General features: G+C 40.6%; 1 protein-coding gene across 3 annotated transcripts in view; it reads right to left on the bottom strand.

The window, feature by feature from the left end:
* Nucleotides 1–23,992, bottom strand: part of LOC126284207 (anoctamin-5-like) — a 333,989-nt gene that overhangs the window by 107,201 nt on the left and 202,796 nt on the right. For all 3 annotated transcript variants that reach the window (XM_049982972.1, XM_049982973.1, XM_049982974.1), the window contains 2 exons: nucleotides 14,771–14,988; nucleotides 4,202–4,363 (listed from right to left, as the gene is read on the bottom strand). In XM_049982972.1, coding sequence (XP_049838929.1) covers nucleotides 4,202–4,363; nucleotides 14,771–14,988 — 380 coding nt within the window. The remainder of the gene's footprint in view (nucleotides 1–4,201; nucleotides 4,364–14,770; nucleotides 14,989–23,992) is intronic.

Consider the following 23,992-nt stretch of genomic DNA (forward strand, 5'->3'; position numbering starts at 1 on the left):
TTGTCTGCCAATGGTTGTTGAGTTTAAAAACATGTGTTTCCTCTGCTCCATCCTGTACTTTTGCAATCACGTTCAGTAGTATATGTGGATAGTATATGATGCATAATGCAGTGGTGGATATATCAGGGGTGGGCACGTGCCACCCCCCCCCCCCCCCCTGCCTTGCAGGGCCACCTGCATTGCCACCCGTGCCACACCCGCCAGTCAGCCTGAATACTATTCATTCAATTCTTTCATCAGTCGACTCAACTGAATCAAGTTATTGAGTAGTAGCATTTTCCTATGTAGCATGCACATCCACATCATCATATTTTATACATTTCTGTCTGACACATAAGAAGCTAACACATACCTACGAGAAAAGTCGTGGCCATTCTAGTGATCTCGATACGTTATTCTATCTGGAATTTGTTCGAGAAAATTAGCAAATATTCTACTATTTTCTTGTACAGAGAACCTTTGATACACAGCGTTATACATATGGACTATTAGAGGAATAGGAAGCTAGTTTACATTCAGAAGCAGAAATATTAAGACTGAAGAATCAATAAGTAAAAAGTCCTAGTTGTAGCAAGTGCAAGTGTGAAGATTATCAGTTAAATAAGTCATGGCTGCAAAATATTAATGCAAATTCTTTACAGACGAATGGAAAAACTGGTAGAAGCCAACCTCGGGGAAGATCAGTTTGGATTCCGCAGAAATATTGGAACACGTGAGGCAATACTGACCCTACGACTTATCTTAGAAAATAGATTAAGGAAAGGCAATCCTATGTTTCTAGCATATACAGACGTAGGGAAAGCTTTCGACAACGCTGACGACAATACTTTCTTTCAAAGTCTCAAGGTGGCAGGGGTAAAATACAGGGAGCAAAAGGCTATTTACAATTTGTACAGAAACCAGATGGCAGTTATAAGAGTCGAGGGACATGAAATGGAAGCAGTGGTTGGGAAGGGAGTCAAGGTTGTAGTCTCTCCCCAATGTTATTCAATATGTATGTTGAGCAAGCAGTAAACAAAACAAAAGAAAAATTCAGAATAGGTAAAAATTCATGGACAAGAAATAAAAACTTTGAGGTTCGCCGATGACATTGTAATCCTGTGAGCAACAGCAAAGGTCTAGGAAGAGCAGTTGAAGGGAATGAACAGTGTCTTGAAAGGAGGATACAAGATGAACATCAACAAAAGCAAAATGAGGATCATGGAATGTAGTCGAATTAAGTCGGGTGATGCTGAGGGAATTAGATTAGGAAATTTGACACTGAAAGTAGTGAAGGAGTTTTGCTATTTGAGGAGCAAAATAACTGATGATGGTTGAAGCAGGGAGGATATAAAATGTAGACTGGCAATGGTAAGGAGAGTGTTTCTGAAGAAGAGAAATTTGTTAACATTGAGTATAGATTTAAGTGTCAGGAAGTCATTTCTGAAAGTATTTGTATGGAGTGTAGCCATGTATGGAAGTGAAACGTGGACGATAACTAGTTTGGACAAGAAGGGAATAGAAGCTTTCGATTTGTGGTGCTACAGAAGAATGCTGAAGATTAGATGGGTAGATCACATAACTAATGAGGAGGTACTGAATAGAATTGGGGAGAAGAGAAATTTGTGGCTCAACTTGAAGAAGGGTTTGGTTGGTAGGACATGTTCTGAGGCACCAAGGGATCACCAATTTAGTATTGGAGGGTAGCATGGAGGGTAAAAATCGTAGAGTGAGACCAAGAGATGAATGCATGAACCAGATTCAGAAGGATGTAGGTAGCAATAGGTACTGGGAGATGAAGAAGCTTACACAGGATAGAGTAGCATGGAGAGCTGCATCAAACCAGTCTCGAGACTGAAGACCACAACAACAACACAACAGTAACTCCTCAGTAAAAATATTGTTACGAGACTCCTAACAATAGTTTTACTAATAATGTACCAACAGTTTCCCATATCTAACTCACAATATGAGCATAAAGGCCTTTAATGATCGTGAATCTATTATTGTCCTAGACCTGACTATCCTACTTTTCACATTCTGTATGAAGTATTTGCTTCTCTACCTGCATCTATTGCTACAGCTGAAAGTTGTTCAACATTGCAGCGTACAAAGACATGGTTGAGGTTGACAATGAAGGAGGATCTACTTAATGACTTAGCTATGTTGAACACTCACCCTGATATTGATTTTCCTGTTAGCGGTGTAATTAACCAATTTGCCAGGAAGAATAGGCACATAGAATTAATCACTTTAAGAAAGAGAATCACAATTGTAACTTTTTTATATCAGAATATGGCATTGTCTTGCATTTGTGTATAATCAGTTTAAATAAAACTTTCTTTAACTTTGGAAGTGACTTGCCTATTTTTTATTACGGTAAAAGTAAAGGTAACCCAAGATATCTTTAGTGCCCCCTCCTTGAGGTTTTTCTGTATCTGCCACTGGCCTAATGTATCGTGACTAGAGTTAGTAGTAAAGAAGTAATAAAGTAAAATGTCTTGTCTGATGCTGACGTTTTACTGCATGAACAGCGAAAATATAGTTTTCTTTCATTATGGGCTGAGGATGGCAAGGCAGACAGTTGGTACCATTGGGTCTTCAAGGCCTGTTCAGATGGAGTTTTAGTATATCATGGATTTTTGTCTGTTGGTGTACTGGGTTTTGAAGCCTTTGTCGATTATTTTGAATTTATTTCATCAAATTCATATACAAAAATGCTTAAAAAGAACCTATCATTTTTTTCTGACAAATCTCGACTTAAAGTAAAATGTGTGTCACCATAGCATTGGCAAAACCTGTCTCTGTCAGGGAAGGTCTCACAAAACCTGACAACCCGATCTCTGGTGAGAGTTCTGGTGACACAACTTTTTGGTCAGGTCTAGTTATATTACTCTTGCGAGGATGGAACATGTTGATGTAGGAGAAGATGAGTTTGGGTTCTAAAGAAATATGGGAACATGAAAGGCAATACTAACATTATGTCTTATCTTAAGAGATAGGTTGAAGAAAAGCTGACCTACATTTATAGCATTTGTACATTTAGAGAAAGCTTCTGACAATGTTGACTGGACTGTGGTCTTCAACATTTTAAAGATAGCAAGAACAAAATACAGGGAGTGAAAGGTTATTTGCAACTTGTATATAAAGTAATCTGCAGTTATAAGAGTCACAGAACATGACATGAAAAAGAGTACCTGAGAAGGTAGTGAGACAAGTTTGCTAATGACATTGTAATTCTATCAGAGATGGCAAAGGGCTTGGAAGAGCAGTTGAACAGCATAGATAGCATCTTAAAAAGAGGCTATAAGATGAACAGCAACAAATATAACGCAACAGTAATGGAATGTAGTAGAATTAAATCAGGTGATGCTGAGGGATTCAGATTAGGAAGTGAGTTACAAAAAGAAAGAAATGAATTTTGGGCAGTAAGGTAACTGGTGATGGCTAATTTGGAGACGACATAAAATGCAGGCTGACATAATGAAAAGCATTTCTGAGAAAATGGAATTTGTTAACATCTAATATAAATTTAAATGTTAGGAAGTCTTTTAGGAGGGTATTTATGTGAAGTGTGGCCTTTTACGGAAGTTAAAAGTGTATGATAAACAGTTAAGACAAGAAGAGAATAGAAGGTTTTCAAATGTGATGCTACAGAAGAATTCAGTATTGAAGATTAGAGGATTACATCAGATAGCTGATGAGGAGGTACTGAATCAAACTGGGAAGAAAAGAAATTTATGGCACAACATGACTAGCAAAAAGGACTATTTTACAGGATGCATTCTGAGGCATCAAGGAACAGTCAATTTGTTAATTGAGGGAAGTGTGGAGATTACAATTCTAGAGGGAGACTTACGAATGAATACAGTAAGCAAGTTCAAATGGATGGAGGTTTCAGTAGTTATTGATAGATAATAGTTTTGCAGAGGATATACTACCACAGAGAGCTGCATCTAATCAGTCTGAAGACCACCACCGCTGCCGCTGCCACCACCACCACCACCACCACCATCACCACACCACCACCACCACCACCACCACAACAACAACAACAAAACAGCATTATGCAACACACATACAACAACAACAAAACAACATTAAGTAAGCACCTAGCTAACGCTCATACAATAATTGCAATCAGTTTAATACACTGTAGTAGTTTACATCTACACCTGTGTGATTACTTTGCAATTCACACTTAAATGTTTCTTATTCTTACCTGTGTCAAAAGCATTATGACAACCAAATTTATAAGGGAGGCTGTGGCAGAAGTAATCAGTTTTGAGTATTTTTTTATATAACCACCAGCAGCATAAATTGCTGTTACAACAGACAGTCTGTAGACAATTACACCAAGAGTTGCAGTGACAGCCACTGCTACCTGTAACAGATTAATGTGCATGTGATCATATAATTATAACAAAATACTTTAAACTGTACAAGATGGTGACATTTGTCATCAGCAGTATAAATATGTGCCTAGTGAAAGTAGTTCAACAAGGACAAATGTAATCTCATTTACTTAGAAGCAGGAGCTCTGATGGAGAGATCTGTAATCAAAAAAGGCAAAATAGGCATCACCTTGTTAAAATAGTTTCCTTCTTCAGTTACAGAAACATTATCTCAAAGAGTGCAATAGGTACTTGTGCGTGGATCAAGACAGCAACATACTATGAGGGCAGAAGATATTTGATTTCATCTCAGTATATAAAGTTGGCTATTATCAAACAACTGAGCTTTGCTTGTATACTACAAGACAGGCTGATTTTAATTATTCTCATGTCCGTAACACCCCAAAATGATAAGTTACGTAATGTGGCATGAAATGATCCTTCTTATTTGAACCAAAGTTTTACTGGATCAATTGCATTTCCACTTGCTAGAATGAGCACATTTAATGATTTTATGATGGTACAAAGGTGTGTCATCACAATTATTATTACTATTTTGTGACTTTCAAATTGGGTATACTTGTATAATGACAAACAGCATCTAAAACTCATTCTGAAAAATAAAATCATCTCTTTGGGACTATGGGTGAAATCAAGAAATTCTAAGCAAGGAAGGTAATATTTATATCCATTATAGTGAAATGTCTAAAACTGTGCAAGATAAAACAATTTATTACCAGCAGTATAAAAATGTGCTTCTTTATAGTGAAAGTAATTCAATGAAGACAAATGTAATCTCATTTACTTAGAAGTAGGTACTTATGTATGGATCAAGACAGCAGCATACTACAAAGGAAGAAGATATTTGATTTCAACTGCATATGTAGAATTGCCTCTGGGTTGTCTAATTATGAAAAAGCAGCTTTGCTTGTGTACAAGACAGACCGATTTTAACTATTCTCATGTCTGTAACAACTAAAAAAGACAGGTTACATATCGTGGCATGAAATGAACCTTATTTGGACCAAAGTTCTATTCAGTAATGACATTTCCAGTTGTTAGAATGAATAGATTTAATGATGTCATGATGTTACAAAGGTGTGTCATCAAAATTATTATTTGTATTTTGTGATTCTCAAATTGGTTACACTTGTATTCTGACATGTAACAACTAAACCTCATTTCTAAACACAAATCATTTCATTAAGACTGGTGAGTAAAATGCTGGTTCATCCAGCACAATACTGAGATACCCCGATCATTATGAAATTGAAGAAGAATTTGCAGATTCTTAAATCTTGTGTTGCTAAAAGAGCTGTGACCAGTAAGGACCTTTCGACAAGCAAACCATAAAGCCAATTCAGGAGATTATCTATATTAATTTTCTTCAAGTAGCAACCAAAACCAATGTGATTTTTGTCCTCCACATCTCTGCATTCACAACTTGCAATGTCTTTTTTCTCTCAAGTATGTATTTCCTAAACAGCCATGGTTAATCATTGTCAAGGTAATATGATACTGGAAACTCATGGACAGAGCACAGATCATGGAAAGAATAGACATAATGACTCATCTTTTAGATGAGGACTTTAAAAGTCATTTGTGTAACACTTCATTTATGTGGTGAGTGGTTGCCTGTACTTCATACAAATAGTTATTGCATATAACCTCCTCGCAGCTCTCCTCTTCATGAACCAGTGTTCTGCAGGTACTTCTTAGTTTATATGCCTACAATTTCTGCCACCAGTTAGTGACAATATATTATATTCTTCATTCTATACTAATTTCTGATGCCTTTTGTTACAGCCATTTGGGTGAAATATGGGATCATATGGTGTTCCATTGATGATCCAGTGCTATAGCAACTTTTGAAAGTTTATCTTCTGTAATAGTTTTGAGCATGCCTTGTAACCAGGCAATCAGTTTCTTTGTGCATCCCATACTGTTATGGTTCTTCTCATATGGGTGTTTTATCACCTGTGTATAAGGTCTTTGCAAGTGCCAATTCTCACAAGTAAATCTGTATACCATTTATATCTTCTGTATAGTTAACCATCACTGCAACCAGACGGAAGTGGAATGGATTTCATAGCATTACAGTTTCTCTCAGTAGTTATAATTTTCTTTAGACCATTAACAGTTTCAAAATATGAACTTTTATTTATAAAATCAATCTTTATTCAGATACAATTGTTTGATGCTAGTCCCCTTCAGCTTCTAAACACCTCTCCCAATAATATCCATTTGTACTGTGGTATATTGAGAAATTTCAAACATTCACGAGTGCCATGATAAACTCGTACTGTTATTCTAAATTGTATGCTTGCACTTATTTATGGTCTTAAATTTTTTTGTGAACAGCTGGCCTATCCTTCATCAAAACAACTGTTCTCTAATTTCATTGTACAATTACATGAGAAATAAAATTTTTGGATTCTTACAAAACTATATTTTTGTAAGTTACCAGTACAAGTGTTTTGGATACATAATTTATTTCATAACAAATCAGCGTTTGTGGCTCACAGTTCTGGCAAAGAATACATCAACCCTGTACTTCATTATAAATAAAAGCAAATAAACATGCATTTCTTAGAATTTTTGGAAGCTAGCATGACTTTTGCATAATCTATAAGTAATTTGTAGTAAATCAAAATTTGTGATTTAATTACTGTAGCACTTTTCCCTTTATTAGGAGTAGCCCTATGTGTTATCTGAATTTATCATAAATTAGCTCTGTTTTCAAGTTTGCTAACAACTACACACATCAAAAAAAGTTTTGCATCACCCTGGTTCCCAGAACTCCTGAAAATAAATGTTGACTGTGGATATTGTATCACAGACAGTCCCTTTGAGTGTTCAGAAATGTCACTAAGCCTGTCCAAAGATGTAAACAACCTTGCATGAGCACCACCTGTTAGACAGAGGGGGTCCACCAGCCGATCAGTTCCAGCCATTCCACCAGGAAGGAGGTACATGGCTTGTGTTGTCTGTAGTTCAACCATGCCCAGATGGTCAATACCGCGGTTCAATAGCATCCGCATTGTTACTCTGTGCCAGGATGGGTTCTCAGCAAGGAAAGTGTCCAGGCATCTCGGGGTGAATCAAAGCAATGTTGTTCGGACATGGAGGAGATACAGAGAGACAGGAACTGTCAATGACATGCCTCACTCGAGACGCCCAAGGGCGACTACTGCAGTGGATGACCGCTACCTACAGATTATGGCTTGGAGGAACCCTGACAGCAAGCCACCATATTGAATAACGCTTTTTGTGCAGCCACAGGATGTCATGTTATGAATCAAACTTTGCACAATAGACTGCATGATGCTCAACTTCAGTCCCAACAAGGTCCATCTTTGCAACCACAACACCATGCAGCGCAGAACAGATGAGCCCAAAGACACACTGCATAGACGGCTCGGAATTGGATCATGTTCTTTTTCCAATGAGTGTCACATATGCCTTCAACCAGACAATTGTTGGAGATGTATTTGGAGGCAACCCGGTCAGGTTGAATGCCTCAGATACACTGTCCAGTGAGTGCAGCAAGGTGGAGGTCCCCGATGTTTTGGGGTGGCATAATGTGGAGCCAACGTATGTTGCTGGTGGTTGGTGGTAAATCTAGGCATCCTGTGCAGGGTGGACGGGGACAAGGGATGACTCATGGTGTGATATTGATCCCCTAATTAACATGTTTGAGATGCTGTCTTTCACTGCAGCTGAATCTGCGCCAGTGGGACTCACTTCACTTGTTATGGGGAAACGTGTTCTGTCTGGTGTGAAGAGGATGCAAATGCAAAAGGGTATCAGCAGTTCAGAGATATGGCGAATGATGGTACCCCTTAGGAAAATGGCAGGAAGGGGCATGAAAGGACACCAGGTGCACTCAGTGTATATGCCTGGGTGCTCATTCAACATACTGAAGAGGTGTTTCCAGCACCCACTGAGGTAACAGGGTGAAACCAACTGCAAATTGTGGTGCATGTTGGAACAAATGATGCCTGTCATCTGGTCTCTGACTTCATTCTTGGATTATTCCAGCAACTGACAGAGAAGGTTGGGAAAACCAGCCTTGCACATAGAGTTTCAATAAAGCTCACAATTTGCATCATTTTTCTGAGAACTGATCGTGACCCTTTGGTTCTGGGTCTAGTGGAAGGGCTGCAAACTAGGTTCTGACTTCCTGGACTTGCACAATGGGGTTGAGAACTGTATGGTCCCCCTAAATGGGTCAGGTGTGCACTAAACATCAGAGGCTGCTACTCGCATAACTAACTGTGTGTGGGGTGCATCCGATCCAGACAATGGTAGCTGTAGGAAATCCAGAAGTATCAGTGTACGATTGAAGAAATGCCTCCCACAGATAAAGAGTATTAAAGTCCTAATGGTAAACAGCTGAAAGATTTGCAAAAACGTGCCAGAGTTTGAAGTGCTCATGAAAAGCAGTGAATATCACATCATACTAGGTACAGAAAGCTGGTTGAAACCTGAAATTGGAAGCACTGAGATCCTTGGGGAGAATTTAAATGTATATCAAAAATATAGGCACATGGGAAATAAATGGGGTGGATTTGTCACAATAGACAAGAAACTAAAGTTCATGAGGAAGAAATTGAAGCTGCATGTGAAATTGTTTGGGCAAGACTCAGTGTCAGGGGTGGGCATAAAACGACAATTGGATCCTACCAGACTCATCTCCTGATGTGACCAACAACTTTAGAGAAAACATCAGTTCACTTGTATGTAAGTTCCCCATTCATACTGTAATCATCAATGGAGACTTTAATTGTCCAACAGTTAATTGGGAAAATTACAGTTTTGTTAGTGGTGAGTGTGATAAGACATCCTGTGAAACTTTACTAAATGCCTTCTCTGAAAACTTTCTAGAACAGATAGTTAGGAAGCTCACTCACGATGGTTTTTATATTGGACCTGATGGCAACAAGTGAACATTGCATGGTTATGCCAACAGTGAATACCAAAGTACAAAGAACAACTAAACTAAGTAGAAAGACATATATGTTCAGTAAACTAGATAACATATCAGTAGTGTCAGTGTCAATGAGGGACTTGAAACTTTCAGCACAAGGCAGGAGCATGTAGAAGAACTCAGTCTCAAGATTAAGGGAATATTTGACCATACACTGGATAGCTATGTACTCAGTAGAACAGTTCATAATGACAGGAAAACTCCATGGTATACAGTCACTGTAAATAACAGACATTACTGCATAATATGTGTAAAACAATGCGAAGATCTATAGATAGAGAGACGTTGAATGAAATGCGTTTGGCTGTCAAGAGAGCAAGGTGTGATGCCTTCAGTGCAGCAGTGTAGCAGAATGTTGTCAAGTGATCTTTCGCATAACCCAAAAAAATTCTGGTCGCATGTAAAGACTGTTAGAGGCACCAAAGTTAGTGTCCAATCCCTAGTGAATGAGACAGTAACTGAAACTGAGTGCAGCAAAGCAAAAGCTGAAATGCTTAAGACCAGTTTCACATGTTCCTTTACAAAGGAAAACTAGGAGAATTTTCCCCAATTTAATCCTCATACCACTGAAAAGATGAATGAAATAAGTATTACGGTCAGTGGTATTGAATAACAGTTGAAATCGTCAAAATTGAACAAACCTCTATGGCTCAATGGAATCCGTGTCAAATTATATACTGAATTTGCTGCTGAGTTAGCTCATTTTTGAACTATAATCTATCAAAGATCCCTTGAACAAAAGACAGTGGCCAGTTCTTGGAAAAGGCACACATGACACACATCTACAAGGAGGGTAGTAGAAGTGATCCACAAAACTACCATCCAATATCCTTGACATTAATTTGTTGTAGAATCTTAAAACATATTCTGAGCACAAACATGATGAGATATCTTGAACAGAATGACCTCCTGAATGCCAACCAGCATGGATTTCGAAAACATTGATCATGTGAAACCCAACTTCCACCTTTCTCACGTGACATACTGAAAGCTTTGGATCAAGGCAATCAGGTAGGTGCTGTATTTATTGATTTCTGTAAAGCATTTAACTCAGTATCACACCACAGTATGATCATATGGAGTGTCAAGTGAAATTTGTGACTGAATTGAGTTTTTTTTGGGAGGGAGGATGCAACATGATATCTTGGATGCAGAGTTGTTGTCAGATGCAGAGGTAACATCAGGTATTAGGACACTTGCTCCTTGCTGTTCATTCTGTACATTAATGACAATGAAGACAATATTAATAGTAAAATCAGGATTTTTGCAGGTGATGCAATTATCTGTAATGAAGTACTATCTGAAACAAGCTGTATAAATATTCAGTCAGATCTCAATAAGATTTTAAAGGGGTGCAGAGACTGGCAATTTGCTTCAAATGTTCAAAAATATAAAATCATGCACTTCACAAAACAAAAGAATGTAGTATCCTATGATTATAATACCAAGGAACTACTCTTGAAATCGGCCAACTCATAGAAATACCTGGGTGTAACACTTTGTAGGATAACATAGGCATAGTCATGAGTAAACCAGGTAGTAAGCTTCAGTTTATTGGTAGGATAATGGTGAAGTGCAATCAATATACTAAGGAGATTGCTTACAAATCACTCATGCCACCAGTTCTAGAATATCGCTAAGTGTGTGGGATCTGTACCAAGTAGGACTAACAAGGGTTTTTGAACGTATATAGAGAAGGGCAGCACAAATGATCACAGGTTTGTTTAACCCAGGGGAGAGTGTCACAGAGGTACTGAAGGACCTGAACTGGAAGATTCTTGAAGACTGATGAAAACTATCCAAAGAACATCTGTTAACAAAGGTTCATGAACCGGCTTTAAATGACTACTCTAAGAATACATTACAACCTCCTATGTATTGCTCCCATAGGGGTTGTGAGGATAAGATTCAAATAACTGTGGCACACACAGAGGTATTCACAGAATCATACTACCCTCACCCCATACATGAATGGAACAGGAGAAACCCTAAAAACTGGTACAATGGGATGTACTCTCTGTCATGCACTTCATAGTGGTTTGCAGACTATAGCTGTAGATGTATCTGTAGATGCTGCTACTACTGGAAGTATCACTGGAAAGTCTCTTTTCGTACAGTGTGCACCAACTCTGTCAAATTCTGCATGTCTGCCATTTTCTGAAATCTAGTCCTAATTAATTCCATGTATTCACAGTGAACAGATTCTGCCTGGTGTGTGAATCTTCCTCTTTATAACAAGAAAATCACAATAACATGGCATGAAAGAGAATGCCCATAAACAGAGGAATAATGTTGTACATTTTCAAATCTCCTGGTAGTAATAAGGGTGGAGAAATCTAACAACAGTGATATTTTCTTTCTGACCAGGACACCAATCAGTGCTGTTTATGCAATACACAATTCTTATGTTCATTTTTCAATGTCTAGCCAGCAACTGGTTGTTTCAGCAGTTGTGGAAAAAATCAGCATCCACACTATATATGCATACAAATACAGAGGATGCACATATCCTGATACCATTGTTTGTTACAACAATAAAAAATTAAGTTGGATATTTTTTGAACAAGTACTTGAGAATTTGCAAAGATGCTTGCTTATGACTCTAGTAAGGGCCAGAGAATTGGTCTGCACCAACCTCCAGTATTTCTTCTAACACAGATGATATACTGGTCCTGCTTGAGTATAAACTTGGAGATGCTATCTCCTCAGGTGAAACAAAAGTTCTAATACTTCTAATGACAGTGTGCTTTATAGAGTAAACTTCAACACCCCTACAGGTAGATCCCCATCATCCAGGGATCTGAGTGATTTGCCCTTTCTTTTAATATCTCTTAACCTATCCCTCTCTCCTTCCTGTGGAAGGAACTAACAGGTCCAAAAGCTAGGACTGTGTCATCAATTTTACTTTTAAGTGTGTTTATTGGAGAAGTGAACATCTTGCCTCGTAAAACTAAAGATTGGCCAGCATTTGAGTCTCATAAGTTATTATTATCTTGGGTGAGTTTTCCTTTGATATGATTATCTGGATTCAAAGATTAAATTTACATGCATGGCAAGTAACAGTGTTCATTAGTCCTGCAACCTGCACGGCAAGTAGTAGTGTGCTACAAACAGGCCTGTGCTGTTACAACAGCAGGTAACTACTATCTTTCAAAAATTTCAGTGTGTTCAAGTTAATATTCAGTTACCAATAGTACATAGGCAGCTGTTTGATAATTATAGCTGAGGAGGCAGCTGCATTTTTCAAAATCATACCTTTCTTTCAAACTTACTAGATTACATTTAGCTGGTGTAAGCACGAATAGTGCTAAGCCTTGTAGTGAACTTTTTGTCATGATATAGCTTCTGTGACTAGCTTGTCTTTTATTAATGTATTTCTTGAGTTGTATCACACCTGAAAGGCTGTCCTTCTTGATGGAATCTTCAGAATATGATCAATGGATGACGGAAAATTAACTGTAATCTGTTTGGAAGTATTTCCAAAAGAGCATTACCTCTGTAATTAGCAGCTAGCAGACCCCAAACTGTATTGTCAAGAGTTTCACCTTGCTCATCAAAAACTGAATACTGTAATGTAATGATAACTTAGTTTCTGCAGAAAAGTTAATATACCTAGGAAACAACACATTTGCACTGCAAAATAATACAGCCCTCTCCCCTTCCCAGAATATGTCTTGTCGTGTTAGAAAGACTGTGAGAGCTTATCAACTTGGTTAAGTATAGAGTGTTAACACAACTGAAAAAGAATGGGGTTTAACTGATTATTGTTTTTTTTATGAAATAGCCCTGGAATGCATCTAACCTATTCTGGTAACCAACAGGAAACATACTTCAACAAGACTGGGCCATGACTTTGAAATGTAAAGTCAATGATTTTCTACTGCAAAATATTACTGTCTTTTAAGCGAAGTGAGATAAACGAACACTAAGGTGAGCACTCATGTAACTGGAAAAAGGAATAATCAATAAGTAATGAAAATTACTAAAATTAGAAATAAGACATTGTGAAGTAACATTTAGCTTCTAATTAATATTTTCACAACAAAAGTTATGAGTAAACTGTTACAACTGCATTACAACACAAAATCCCATTGTTGTTACATAAAAACTACACTAATATTTGTGAAAACTGCAGCATGAAGAAACATACACTAAACTGAAATGAATTTTATTCAGCTCATTGGCCAAATAGTAATATACAAACAACTGAATTACAGAACATTAGATTGATATGAGTTTGAAAAAGCATTATGGTGTGAAACATCTACGTGTTGCAGTCATAGTCTCTAACAAACATGGTGAATATGTAGGTGTGGAATGCAGAGCTATGTATCATTCCCCAAAGAATAATTGTTTGTTCCTTGCCACATGTGGCTGGAAACTGACATAATGAAGCATAATACTTGGAGTTAACTGAAATAGGAGTAACACCTTGAGCTCTAGTATCTCTCTGATATAGTACTTGTCCACACTGGCATTCCATTTTGCATCCAGTGGTGAACCAAAATCATCTCAGATGACATTTGCTTGTTATGATGCTCAACACTCCAGACGATCAGACTGCAGTCTACACAACAGCACCTAACACAGATGTGGCCGTCAAGGAATCAATGGGGCTCGAGTGAAAACAATACATTTAACCACTTTCCATGTTTGGATACACACAAATACTTTGTACATTCACATTTTCTGTAGTTTTTCTCTTTTCTGGGTAACATTTGCAGTGCCACTGGAAGCTTTCAGAATCCAGACCCATCGAACATTTTTAGTTACACGAGAAGCATTGACCCACCATTTTTACTTTAAAAAATTTCATAGTAAATACCTCTAAGTACCCTTGCTGGTAGTCAATATCTATTACATGTTCTGACTTTCTCCAAACTGATACTAAATTGGTAAATCTGTCTGTGTGGTGGGAGAGGACACACTTTTGTTTGTGAATTTGTGAAGACCATTCTCCCCCCCCCCCCCCCACCCCGGTTCATTCAACCTTTTTCTACCTTCTGACTCTACACACACAAACACTGCCATAATAGTATGCTATCAGCAAGTCAAAATATCACACTATGACAATGGCAGCAACCTAAACACCAATCTTCCTGTCACTGGAATATTCACTCACTTCTGTGTCTACACTTGGATACTCACTCACGTGCTTTTATGTCTATAATGAATACTGGTATTTGCTTTCACTTTGATTCATAACTTTTCTGCTTCAAATATCACAATAGAGATTGCTCATATGCCGTTTCCCTGCAAACTTAATCAGTTACAGTTTTTGCTTCTTTTTATGCACATACCTCCAGTTTGTTCTCTTTCAAGCAGTTCTTTTACTATGCTGCAGTTTTCTCAAACGTCAGAGTAAATATTAAATGATAGTTATTGAAGAAAGCTACCTTTCACTGACCATAAATGCAACAGCAGATGCAGAAGTGAAAAGACGCACAGATTTGTTCCAGAATGTGAGATGTGGTTCTTCTCTACCAGTAACAACATTAAACTTTTTTGTCTTGACAGAACCTTCAAATTCTGGCCGCAGGTTGAAGTCTTCTTCATTCTCAGAAAGATCCCAGAGCCATGCCAATTCAGCCTGTCGCCTCTTCCACAATTCCAGAAAGATGCATGCTATAATCAAAATAGAGGAAGTGAGAGGAAATGGACTGTACTCTTTGAAATGAAAATGCTACAAAATTTTTTGGATTTTCAACTGTATAGTTTTATTTCACCTATGTATTCACAAACTTTTTTTTCTTACAAATTTTTTGCTGTCTGTCTGCCCACATGAATGGCCACCACCAAACGGTGGACAAGAAACAACTTGATCGCCAATTTGTAAGCATGCTATCCAACAAAATGTGCTTCACTTTGGTTGGTTAGATTGGGGTACAAAGGGACCAAACTACAGGGTCATCAGAAGCTTTTTTCAGAAGCAAACAAGTCTCAAGGTAAAACAATTAAAAACAAAGGAGTTGGGAGAAGTAAAGGGAGTAAAACTAATGGGAAACCACACCAAAAGAGAAAATGAAAGAAGTGAACCATAGGGGGAAATGTACACTAAAAATGGTTCAAATGGCTCTGAGTACTATGGGACTTAACATCTGAGGTCATCAGTCCCCTAGACTTAGAACTACTTAAACCTAATGACATCACACATATCCATGCCCGAAGCAGGATTCGAACCTGTGACCATAGCAGCAGCACGGTTCCGGACTGAAGCGCCTAGAAAAGCTCGGCCACAGTGGTCTGCCAAACATACACTGAAAGCAAAGGTATTAAAATCATATAGCAGATGCCTTGGGCTGGCTGATCACAAGGACAAAAGAAAGGATGAGTCAGCCACTCTGCAACATACTAAAATCGCCACCATAAAAGACAAGGAGAGAAGAACACACATAGGGAAAAGACAAACAACAAGGCAAACAAAATGCAAAGCAAAAATGATGAAGAAGTAAAAGGGAAGGAGGCTGGAGGCCTGGGAGAGAAAACCACATGCCCGATCTTAGATAGTACAATAAAAACCACCCCTGACAAATAAAACATTAACCTAAACTGTTGAGGCATTTTCGCCCAACATAGGCAGGATGCTGGTAAGGTTAAAAATCCACCACAGAGTGACTAAAATTGGGCAGTTCAACATGGCTCCTCACTATGGAAGAGGTGACTACATGTTAGCCAAGTATGGCCGATGCGGAACTGGTAAGGGACAACGGAGCCCCTGCAAGTGGCTCGCATGGATGACCACCACACATTTGTTATCTCCTTGATAACATGGAGTTTGTTTGGAGTACTGAGGCTGTGTCATTCAGTATCCCAGATTGTGAAAAACTGTAGAAGACCAACTGGAGATCAGTCTCCTACAGGCCAATATCCAGAGTTGGTTTACCAGTAGCCTATTTGGCCGGGTTGTCAGCAACTTTGTTGCCCGGCATGTCCTGTGGTCCAAATGAAGGTTACTGAATGTCCATAAAAAGAATCCTAGATAGTCATTACCAAAGGATGGCAAGGGAAGCATTGGTCAAGAGCTTTTCAGCTGCTTAAGGAGTCACTACAGATAATGAAGGACTCACCAGCAAAGGAACAGATATGCTCAAGGGCACAATAGATGGCTACCATTTTTGCAGTGAAAACACTGCACCCATCCGGCAAAGAGGGTTGTCCCGTATGGCCAGCTTGAGGGTTAGCAAAGCCACCAAGACCACTGACCATTGATTCATCAGTATAGACTATTTCTGAACCCTCAAACTCGCTGAGAAGAGGGAGACATTTCTGGTGGAGGGCAACAGCTCCAGCCAAAGCTGTGGCTGAGGTGAGGACCATGGAGGAGTACATAAGTGGACCCACAGGAAAGGTGATAGGAGGGAAGTGTTGAGTTCATTAAGACATACCAGACATGGACAGTGAGGGGATTCCCAGTTCTAAGCTGCCTTGCAGGAGACACAACTGCCAGGAGACGCATCTGCCATGTTAGAGAAAAGGAGACAGTAATTTGGGTGGCAAGGTGAACTATTAATGTGGGTGGTATAGTTCGCAAGCAGTAGTTGCTGCTGGAGCTGCAATGTAGGAATGCCAGCCTCCACAAGGAGGCTGTTCAGAGGGCTCATTCGAAAGGCTCTTGCCACAAGCCAAACTCCACAGTGGAGGATAGGGTCCAGCAGACGCAGTGCGGAGGACAACGTTGAATCATACACCAAACTCCCATAGTCAATAAGGGACTATGCAAGCGCTTTGTATAGCTGAAGCAGTGTATGACAATCATCACCCCAGTTGGTGTGGCTCAGGCATCGAATAATAATAAAACACTGCCAGTACTTGTCAAAATGGCTCTGAGCACTATGGGACTTAACATCTATGGTCATCAGTCCCCTAGAACTTAGAACTACTTAAACCTAACTAACCTAAGGACATCACACAACACCCAGCCATCACGGCACTTGTCCTTAAACTGACAAAGATGGAGAAGCTAAGTTAAGTGAGCATTGAATATCAGTCACAAAAAGTCGTAAGTCTCCACTACATCCAGTAGTTGGTCAGCAAGATAAAGTTCTGGATGGGGGTGGACAGTATGAAGATGACAGAAGTGCACGATGCAGGACGTGGCAGCTGAAAATTGAAAGCTGTTGAGTGAGGGTCCACGACTGTGCCTTCTGTATAGCTCCCTGCAGCCGGCACTGAGCCACAACAATAGAAAAGGGGCAGAAGGAAATATAAAATCAGTGTATAGGAGAGGAGATACTGACAACCCTACTGCTAATGCAAGACCATTGATGCCAATTAAAAAGAGTAGGACACTCATGACAGAGCCCTGTGGGACCCCATTCTCTTACATATGTGGTGCACTGTGCGAAGCACTGACTTGAACTCTGAAAGTGTGGAAGCGATGAAAAGTTCTGTATAAAAATTGGGAGCAGGCCCTGGAGAGCTCATTCATGCCGAGTAGCAAGATTGTGGCATCGACAAGTGGTATTGTAGGCCTTTGTCAGGTCGAAAAAGATGGCAATAAGGTGTTGGTACAGGGAAAAGGCCAATTAAATGGCAGGCTCCAGCTGTACCAAATTGTTGATCGTGGAGCATCCTCAGTGAAAACTGTCCTGGAATGGAGCCAGAAGGCCCCGAGACTCAATGAGCCAACACAACCGCTGGCTCACTACATGTTTCAGCAGCATACACAGAAAGTTGATGAGGCTGATAGGATGATAGCACTAGGATGATGATACTTTCCTGCGATTGTGACGGGAACTCATCATCGCTCCAGATGTGGTTGAAGATGGCAAGGAGGTGGCACTGGGAATCCACTGACAGATGTTTCAGAATGTGAATGGATGCAGTCAAGGAGGGATGTGTCGGAACAGTTGACAAGGGCACTAAGAAATTACCACACACTGAAGGGAGCATTATATGGCTCAGAGTGGCATGGAGCAAAAAGGACATTTTGCCGTTCCACGCACTATTTTAGGAGATGAAAGGCAGGGCAGTAATTCTCAGCTGCAGAGGTGCAAGCATAATGCTTGGCAAGACGCTCTGCAATTATGTCTGGATTGGCAGGGGCACCTCCATTTGTGGAAATTCCAGATACATCTGCAGAGGTCTGATAGCTGTAAAGTCATCAAAGCTTGGTCCATACCTGAGAAATGGGGGTTTATGTTCCAGTGGTGGAGATGTAGCATTCCCAACACTTCTGCTTCCATTGTTTGATGAGAAGGCAGACCTGGGCATGTAGCTGTTTGAAGGCAATCAGGTTCTCCAGGGATGGGTGGCACTTATGACACTGGAGGGGCCGCCTGCAGTTTATGATGGATGCTGCTTATTTCAGGCGACCATCAAGGCACTGACTTCTGCCAGGGGCAACCAGAGGAACAAGGGATTGCCGATTCAGCTGTGGCAATAATAGTAGTACTGATGGTGTGGATCACCTCATTGATGGTGGCATGCAACGGAGATTCAATGATGTTAGTAGAGGTGAAAGTGTCCTACTCAGCCTTGGGAAGAGCCCATCTGGGCAATTGTGAAGATGAGGGATGCTGGGGTGAGGTCACTGCCGTAAGTCATCATGAGCTCTCCGGTGGATAGATGGGAAAAGGCCAGGACTGCAAACTGAGGGATCAATGGCTGAGTATGTGCCATGTGCCATACTGAAATGTGTGGGGGAACCTGTATTTAGGAGGCAAAGGTCAAGTTCAGTTAGTAGGTGTTCGACATCTTTACCATGGCCAATATGTTGGTTCCATTCCACAAAGGGTTACAGGTGTTAAAATTACCCAGAACTAGAAAAGGTGGAGGGAGTTGCAAAATAAGTGCAGCCAATACGTGGGGTGGTGTGCCACCATCTGGAGGGAGGTAGACATTACAGATGGTAACTTCCTGTGTTGTCCTCACTCTGACAGCCACAGCCTCTAAAAGTATTTTAAGTCAGTCACAGACAGTATGGTTTCTGCAGTACCCCTGATATCCACGGAGAGTGGGGGTCTGCATTGTGAGAAACCAGGTTTTCTGAAGGACAATGCAGAGAAGCAGATGTAACACTTAATGAGTTATCATAACTCAGCTAGGTGGGAATAAAACACACAGTTCCACTGGTTGATGACACTTTCTGGAATATGGGAAGGCACACAGTGACCATGGAGGCAGGTTATGCCTCAGCATCACCTGCTGCCACTGACTGTGACTGAGCATTTGTATTCCATTGCCATTGCAGATGAGGCATCAGTGAGATCCATATCCTTTGGGGGTGCTACAACCTACAATCTCCACCTCATCCTCAGATGCAGAAACGATAGGGAGTGGTGGTGTTGGGGCTACCAGAGGGTCCTGTTTCTTAGCAGACTTCTTCTTGGTTTACTTGCCCTCTCACACCTCTTTAGGGGCTTGCTGGGAGGACTTCTCCGTAGTAGTTTCAGACATGGAGGAAGACAGTGAAGCTCTTCATCCAGCAGCTTGTGGCTCCTTTAGCCACTGACGCGCTTCTGTTGTGGCATTAGTGGAGACCTTGGAAGGGAAAGTCCCACAGGACCCCTTCCTCATGAGAGGAGCTGGCGGAGGAGCTGGGGGGTGGGACTGATGACTCCAGCATTTGGTGGTGGTGGTGGTGGTGGGGGATGCTTCTGAAGTAGGTGCTTTGGGAGCAACGGAAGAAGATGTGACCCCTACCAGCAACAGGGAAGAAGTATTCGGGCAGCCCAAAGGGCCCACTTTACATGGCAGAGAGTGTGGAACTACCACCACTTGAGGGGGTGATGTTGACGTAGCTGCAGCATATGTGGATGTCAACTGAATAGGGTGCAATTCTTCAAATTTATGTTTAGCCTCTTGGTGAGTCAGTTGGTTCAGGGTCTTGTACTCCATAATTTTCCACTCCTTTGGAGTGCTGTGCAGTCTGGCACGCACGGGGCATGGTGTTCTGCACTGTTGACACAAGTGGGTGGAGGCGCACATGTAGTATTCGGATACAGTGGATGTTCGTGGTCTCAACATGTGGGGATGAAATTGCAGCAGGAAGTCATGTGCCCATATTTCAAGCACTTAAAGCAGCACATAGAGGGAGGGATGTAAGGTTTGACATCATTGTGGTAAATCATCACCTTGACCTTTTCAGGCAATGAATCACCCTAAAATGCCAAGATAAAATCACCGGTAGCAAACTTGTTGTCTTTGGGTCGCCTACTGATGCACCAGATGAAATGCATACTCCACCGTCCTAAATTGGCGTGGAGCTTGTCATCAGATTGCAAGAGGAGGTCATGGTGGAAAATAATCCCCTGGACCATGTTGAGGCTTTTACAGGGAGTGATGGAGAGGGGAATATTATGCAGGTGATCACAGGCGAGTAATGCCCAAGACTGGGAATGGGATACTGTCTGTATGACAACTGCCCCATTTCTCATTTTTGACAGTGCAGCCACTTCCCCAAATTTGTCGTCCACGTGTTTGAGACAGAATTGAGGCTTTGTAGCCAGAAAGGAGTCCCCATCCATTCTGCTGCAGATGAAATACCTTGGAGAATAATGCTTTCTCTTATCCATACCTCTATGTTCCTCCAGTGGTATGGTTAGGGAAGGGAATGATTTGGGGTCATATCTCTCAGAATTAAAGTCAACTTTTCCTTTTTTGGAGACTTTTGGGGCCATTTGGTCCCCGGCAAAAGGTAACTTGGTCTCCTTCAAAGCGGTTCATCCATCGTGAAGCCCCCCACTCAAATCCAGGGTTCTTCCCACGAGCGCCACCCAGCCACAGCAAAGCCCACCTGGCACGATGGCCGTTGCCAGGAGTCCCAAAGCGCCAAGAAGATGGGCATCTACTCCTTGGTATATGTGGGGAGTTCACAGCTCAAGCAACGGCAGTGCAAGCCCTGTATTGTTAGGGGGCTAACACTAAATGGGTACATCAATGGACTATCACAATGGACTGGCTACAGTGCTGGACGTTGGGTGCCAAGAAATCCAATATTGTCATATGGGTGCAAGAGGACAGGAGACAACAGAAGAAGATGATGTACCCCAGAAGGTGTCCTCATCCAAACAGTTGAACTGCAGGTGGAGCTGCAAAGCCGTGACAACAATAGATGAAGGAGACTGAATCTAATTGCACCATGTAAGGTGTCCTTCCCCAATTGGCCTGCACTTCTGTAGAATTTGGAAAGTGGTCAAACCATAAACTGGGACCTGAACTTATAGGGCTGAAAAGTGGGAGACTCCTTTTAGTCGCCTCTTATGACAGGCAGGAATACCTCGGGCCTATTCTAACTATTGGACCTGCAGGCGGCGCTTCACTTCGTCTGTTTGACAGCCTGTGTGATCTGGATTCTTTCAGCCAATACCAGCATTTCTGGACTGTGCATTGCAAACTTTTCTTATTACATATCCATCATTCCTGTAAGCCCTGGTCTCAGCCTTCTGTTTCATTTCCTGGTCCCATTCCAGTCCCATATGTCTTCTGTCTCAACCCAGAGCATCTGTATAGTCCTTTCTTTACTACACACCCTATCCAAGATTGCTGCCCACCTCCCACCATCTGGCTTCAAGGCCAGGAGATGACAGTTGTCAATTGTGTGTGTGTGTGTGTGTGTGTGTGTGTGAGAGAGAGAGAGAGAGAGAGAGAGAGAGAGAGAGAGAGAGAGAGAGAGAGAGAATTTGTCTCTGTGTGTTTCTCTATGTCTTGCAAAACATGTGCATAGTTTAGTCTCCTTTTAAAATTACTTCAAATGTGCCTATCTGCTTCTCAATGCGTCATCTACATGGTGAGAAACAATCGGCCCTACTGTATTGACATTATTCCATTCCATATTTTCCATCACTGAGTATAAATGGACAAACTTTCAGAGTGCTGTACAATATGGCTTAGACAATTACGAGCTGTTTAAAGTTGTGAGGAATGGATAAGAACTACCATTATTTGACAGCCATACTTGAAAGCTGGTCTAAAAGCAAAGTAAACTTCATTACAGATTCAAATGCAGCCAAAACATCATTGACAAACAAAAACTGAATGAAGCCAAAATTAGTATAGTCATGTGTGAAGCATCCAGAAAAAATTCTAAGTATCGATTGGCCAGGAAACCTAAGAAGTTTTTTAATCCTATGTTAAGAAATGGGTCAATATCACCTACGCCAAAAGTAAGTGCCCATAAAGATACTGAAATTCAGCTTTCACCATAGTTTCACTGAGGAAGGTCATACTGTGGCTCCTCCTTTCAATCTTTGTGTAAAACACCAAAATGGCAGATACTGAAATAAGTGAACCTTTTGATAGAAGATTAAGTGAAATTGCTTGACAGAGAAAGTGAAACCGGACCTGATGGGATACTTATATGGTTCTACTTAAATTTATGAATTAGATTGCTCTTCTTCCAGCAGCAGTCTACCATAGGTTGCTGGAGGAGCAAATTGTTCCAATTGATTGGAAAACGTGTAGCTCATTCCTGTTTTCAAGAAGGATCATTAAACAAATGCTCATAATTATAAGCTAGTATCAGTGACATCAGTCTAACATAGCACACACACCAAAAAAAGTGTTGCATCACCTCAGTTTCAAGAGTTCCAGAACCTGTACAGAAAATTGGAATGTTGTTGTTGTGGTCTTCAGTCCTGAGACTGGTTTGATGCAGCTCTCCATGCTACTCTATCCTGTGCAAGCTTCTTCATCTCCCAGTACCTACTGCAGCCTACATCCTTCTGAATCTGCTTAGTGTATTCATCTCTTGGTCTCCCTCTACGATTTTTACCCTCAACACTGCCTTCCAATAATAAATTGGTGACCCTTGATGTCTCAGAACATGTCCTACCAACTGATTCCTTCTTCTAGTCAAGTTGTGCCACAAACTTCTTTTCCCCCCTATCCTATTCAATACCTCCTCATTAGTTATATGATCCACCTATCTAATCTTCAGCATTCTTCTGTAGCACCACATTTCGAAAGCTTCTATTCTCTTCTTGTCTAAGCTATTTATCATCCATGTTTCAGTTCCATACATGGCTACACTCCATACAAATACTTTCAGGGATCACCAATTTAGTATTGGAGGGCAGCGTGGAGGGTACAAATCATAGAGGGAGGCCAAGAGATGAATACACTAAATAGATTCAGAAAGATGTAGGTCGCAGAAAGTACTGGGAGATGAAGAAGCTTGCGCAAGATAGGGTAGTATGGAGAGCTGCATCAAACCAGTCTCAGGACTGAAGACCACGGCAACAACAACATATTAATGGCCCAATACATTACACTGGAAGCATCATGAGGCCATTTGTGGATGATGCTGTTGTATATAAACAAGTCCCTGAGCTAGAAAATAGTAATGAAATGCATGAAGAACTTCAGAGAATCAATGCTTGGTGCAGGGATGGACTGCTTACTCTAAGCCCAGACAACTCTAATGTACTGTGCATAAGTAAGGAAGAAGACCTTTTATTAAATGATTACACAACAGCCAAACAGACACTGGAGGCAGTCACATCCATTAAATATCAGGAAGTAGTCGCAAGAAGTATCTTAGAGAGGAACTACCTAATTGTAAGACAGGTAGATACCAGGCTAACATTAATTGAAAGAATCCACAAGAACTGTAGTCCATCCATGAAGCAGGTAACTTACATAATACTTTATCAACCAGTATTTGACATCTGCTTGTTAGTGTGAGACC

The sequence above is a fragment of the Schistocerca gregaria genome, chromosome 8, assembly GCF_023897955.1.
Source record: "Schistocerca gregaria isolate iqSchGreg1 chromosome 8, iqSchGreg1.2, whole genome shotgun sequence".
In the NCBI taxonomy this organism is placed as follows: Eukaryota; Metazoa; Arthropoda; class Insecta; order Orthoptera; family Acrididae; genus Schistocerca; species Schistocerca gregaria.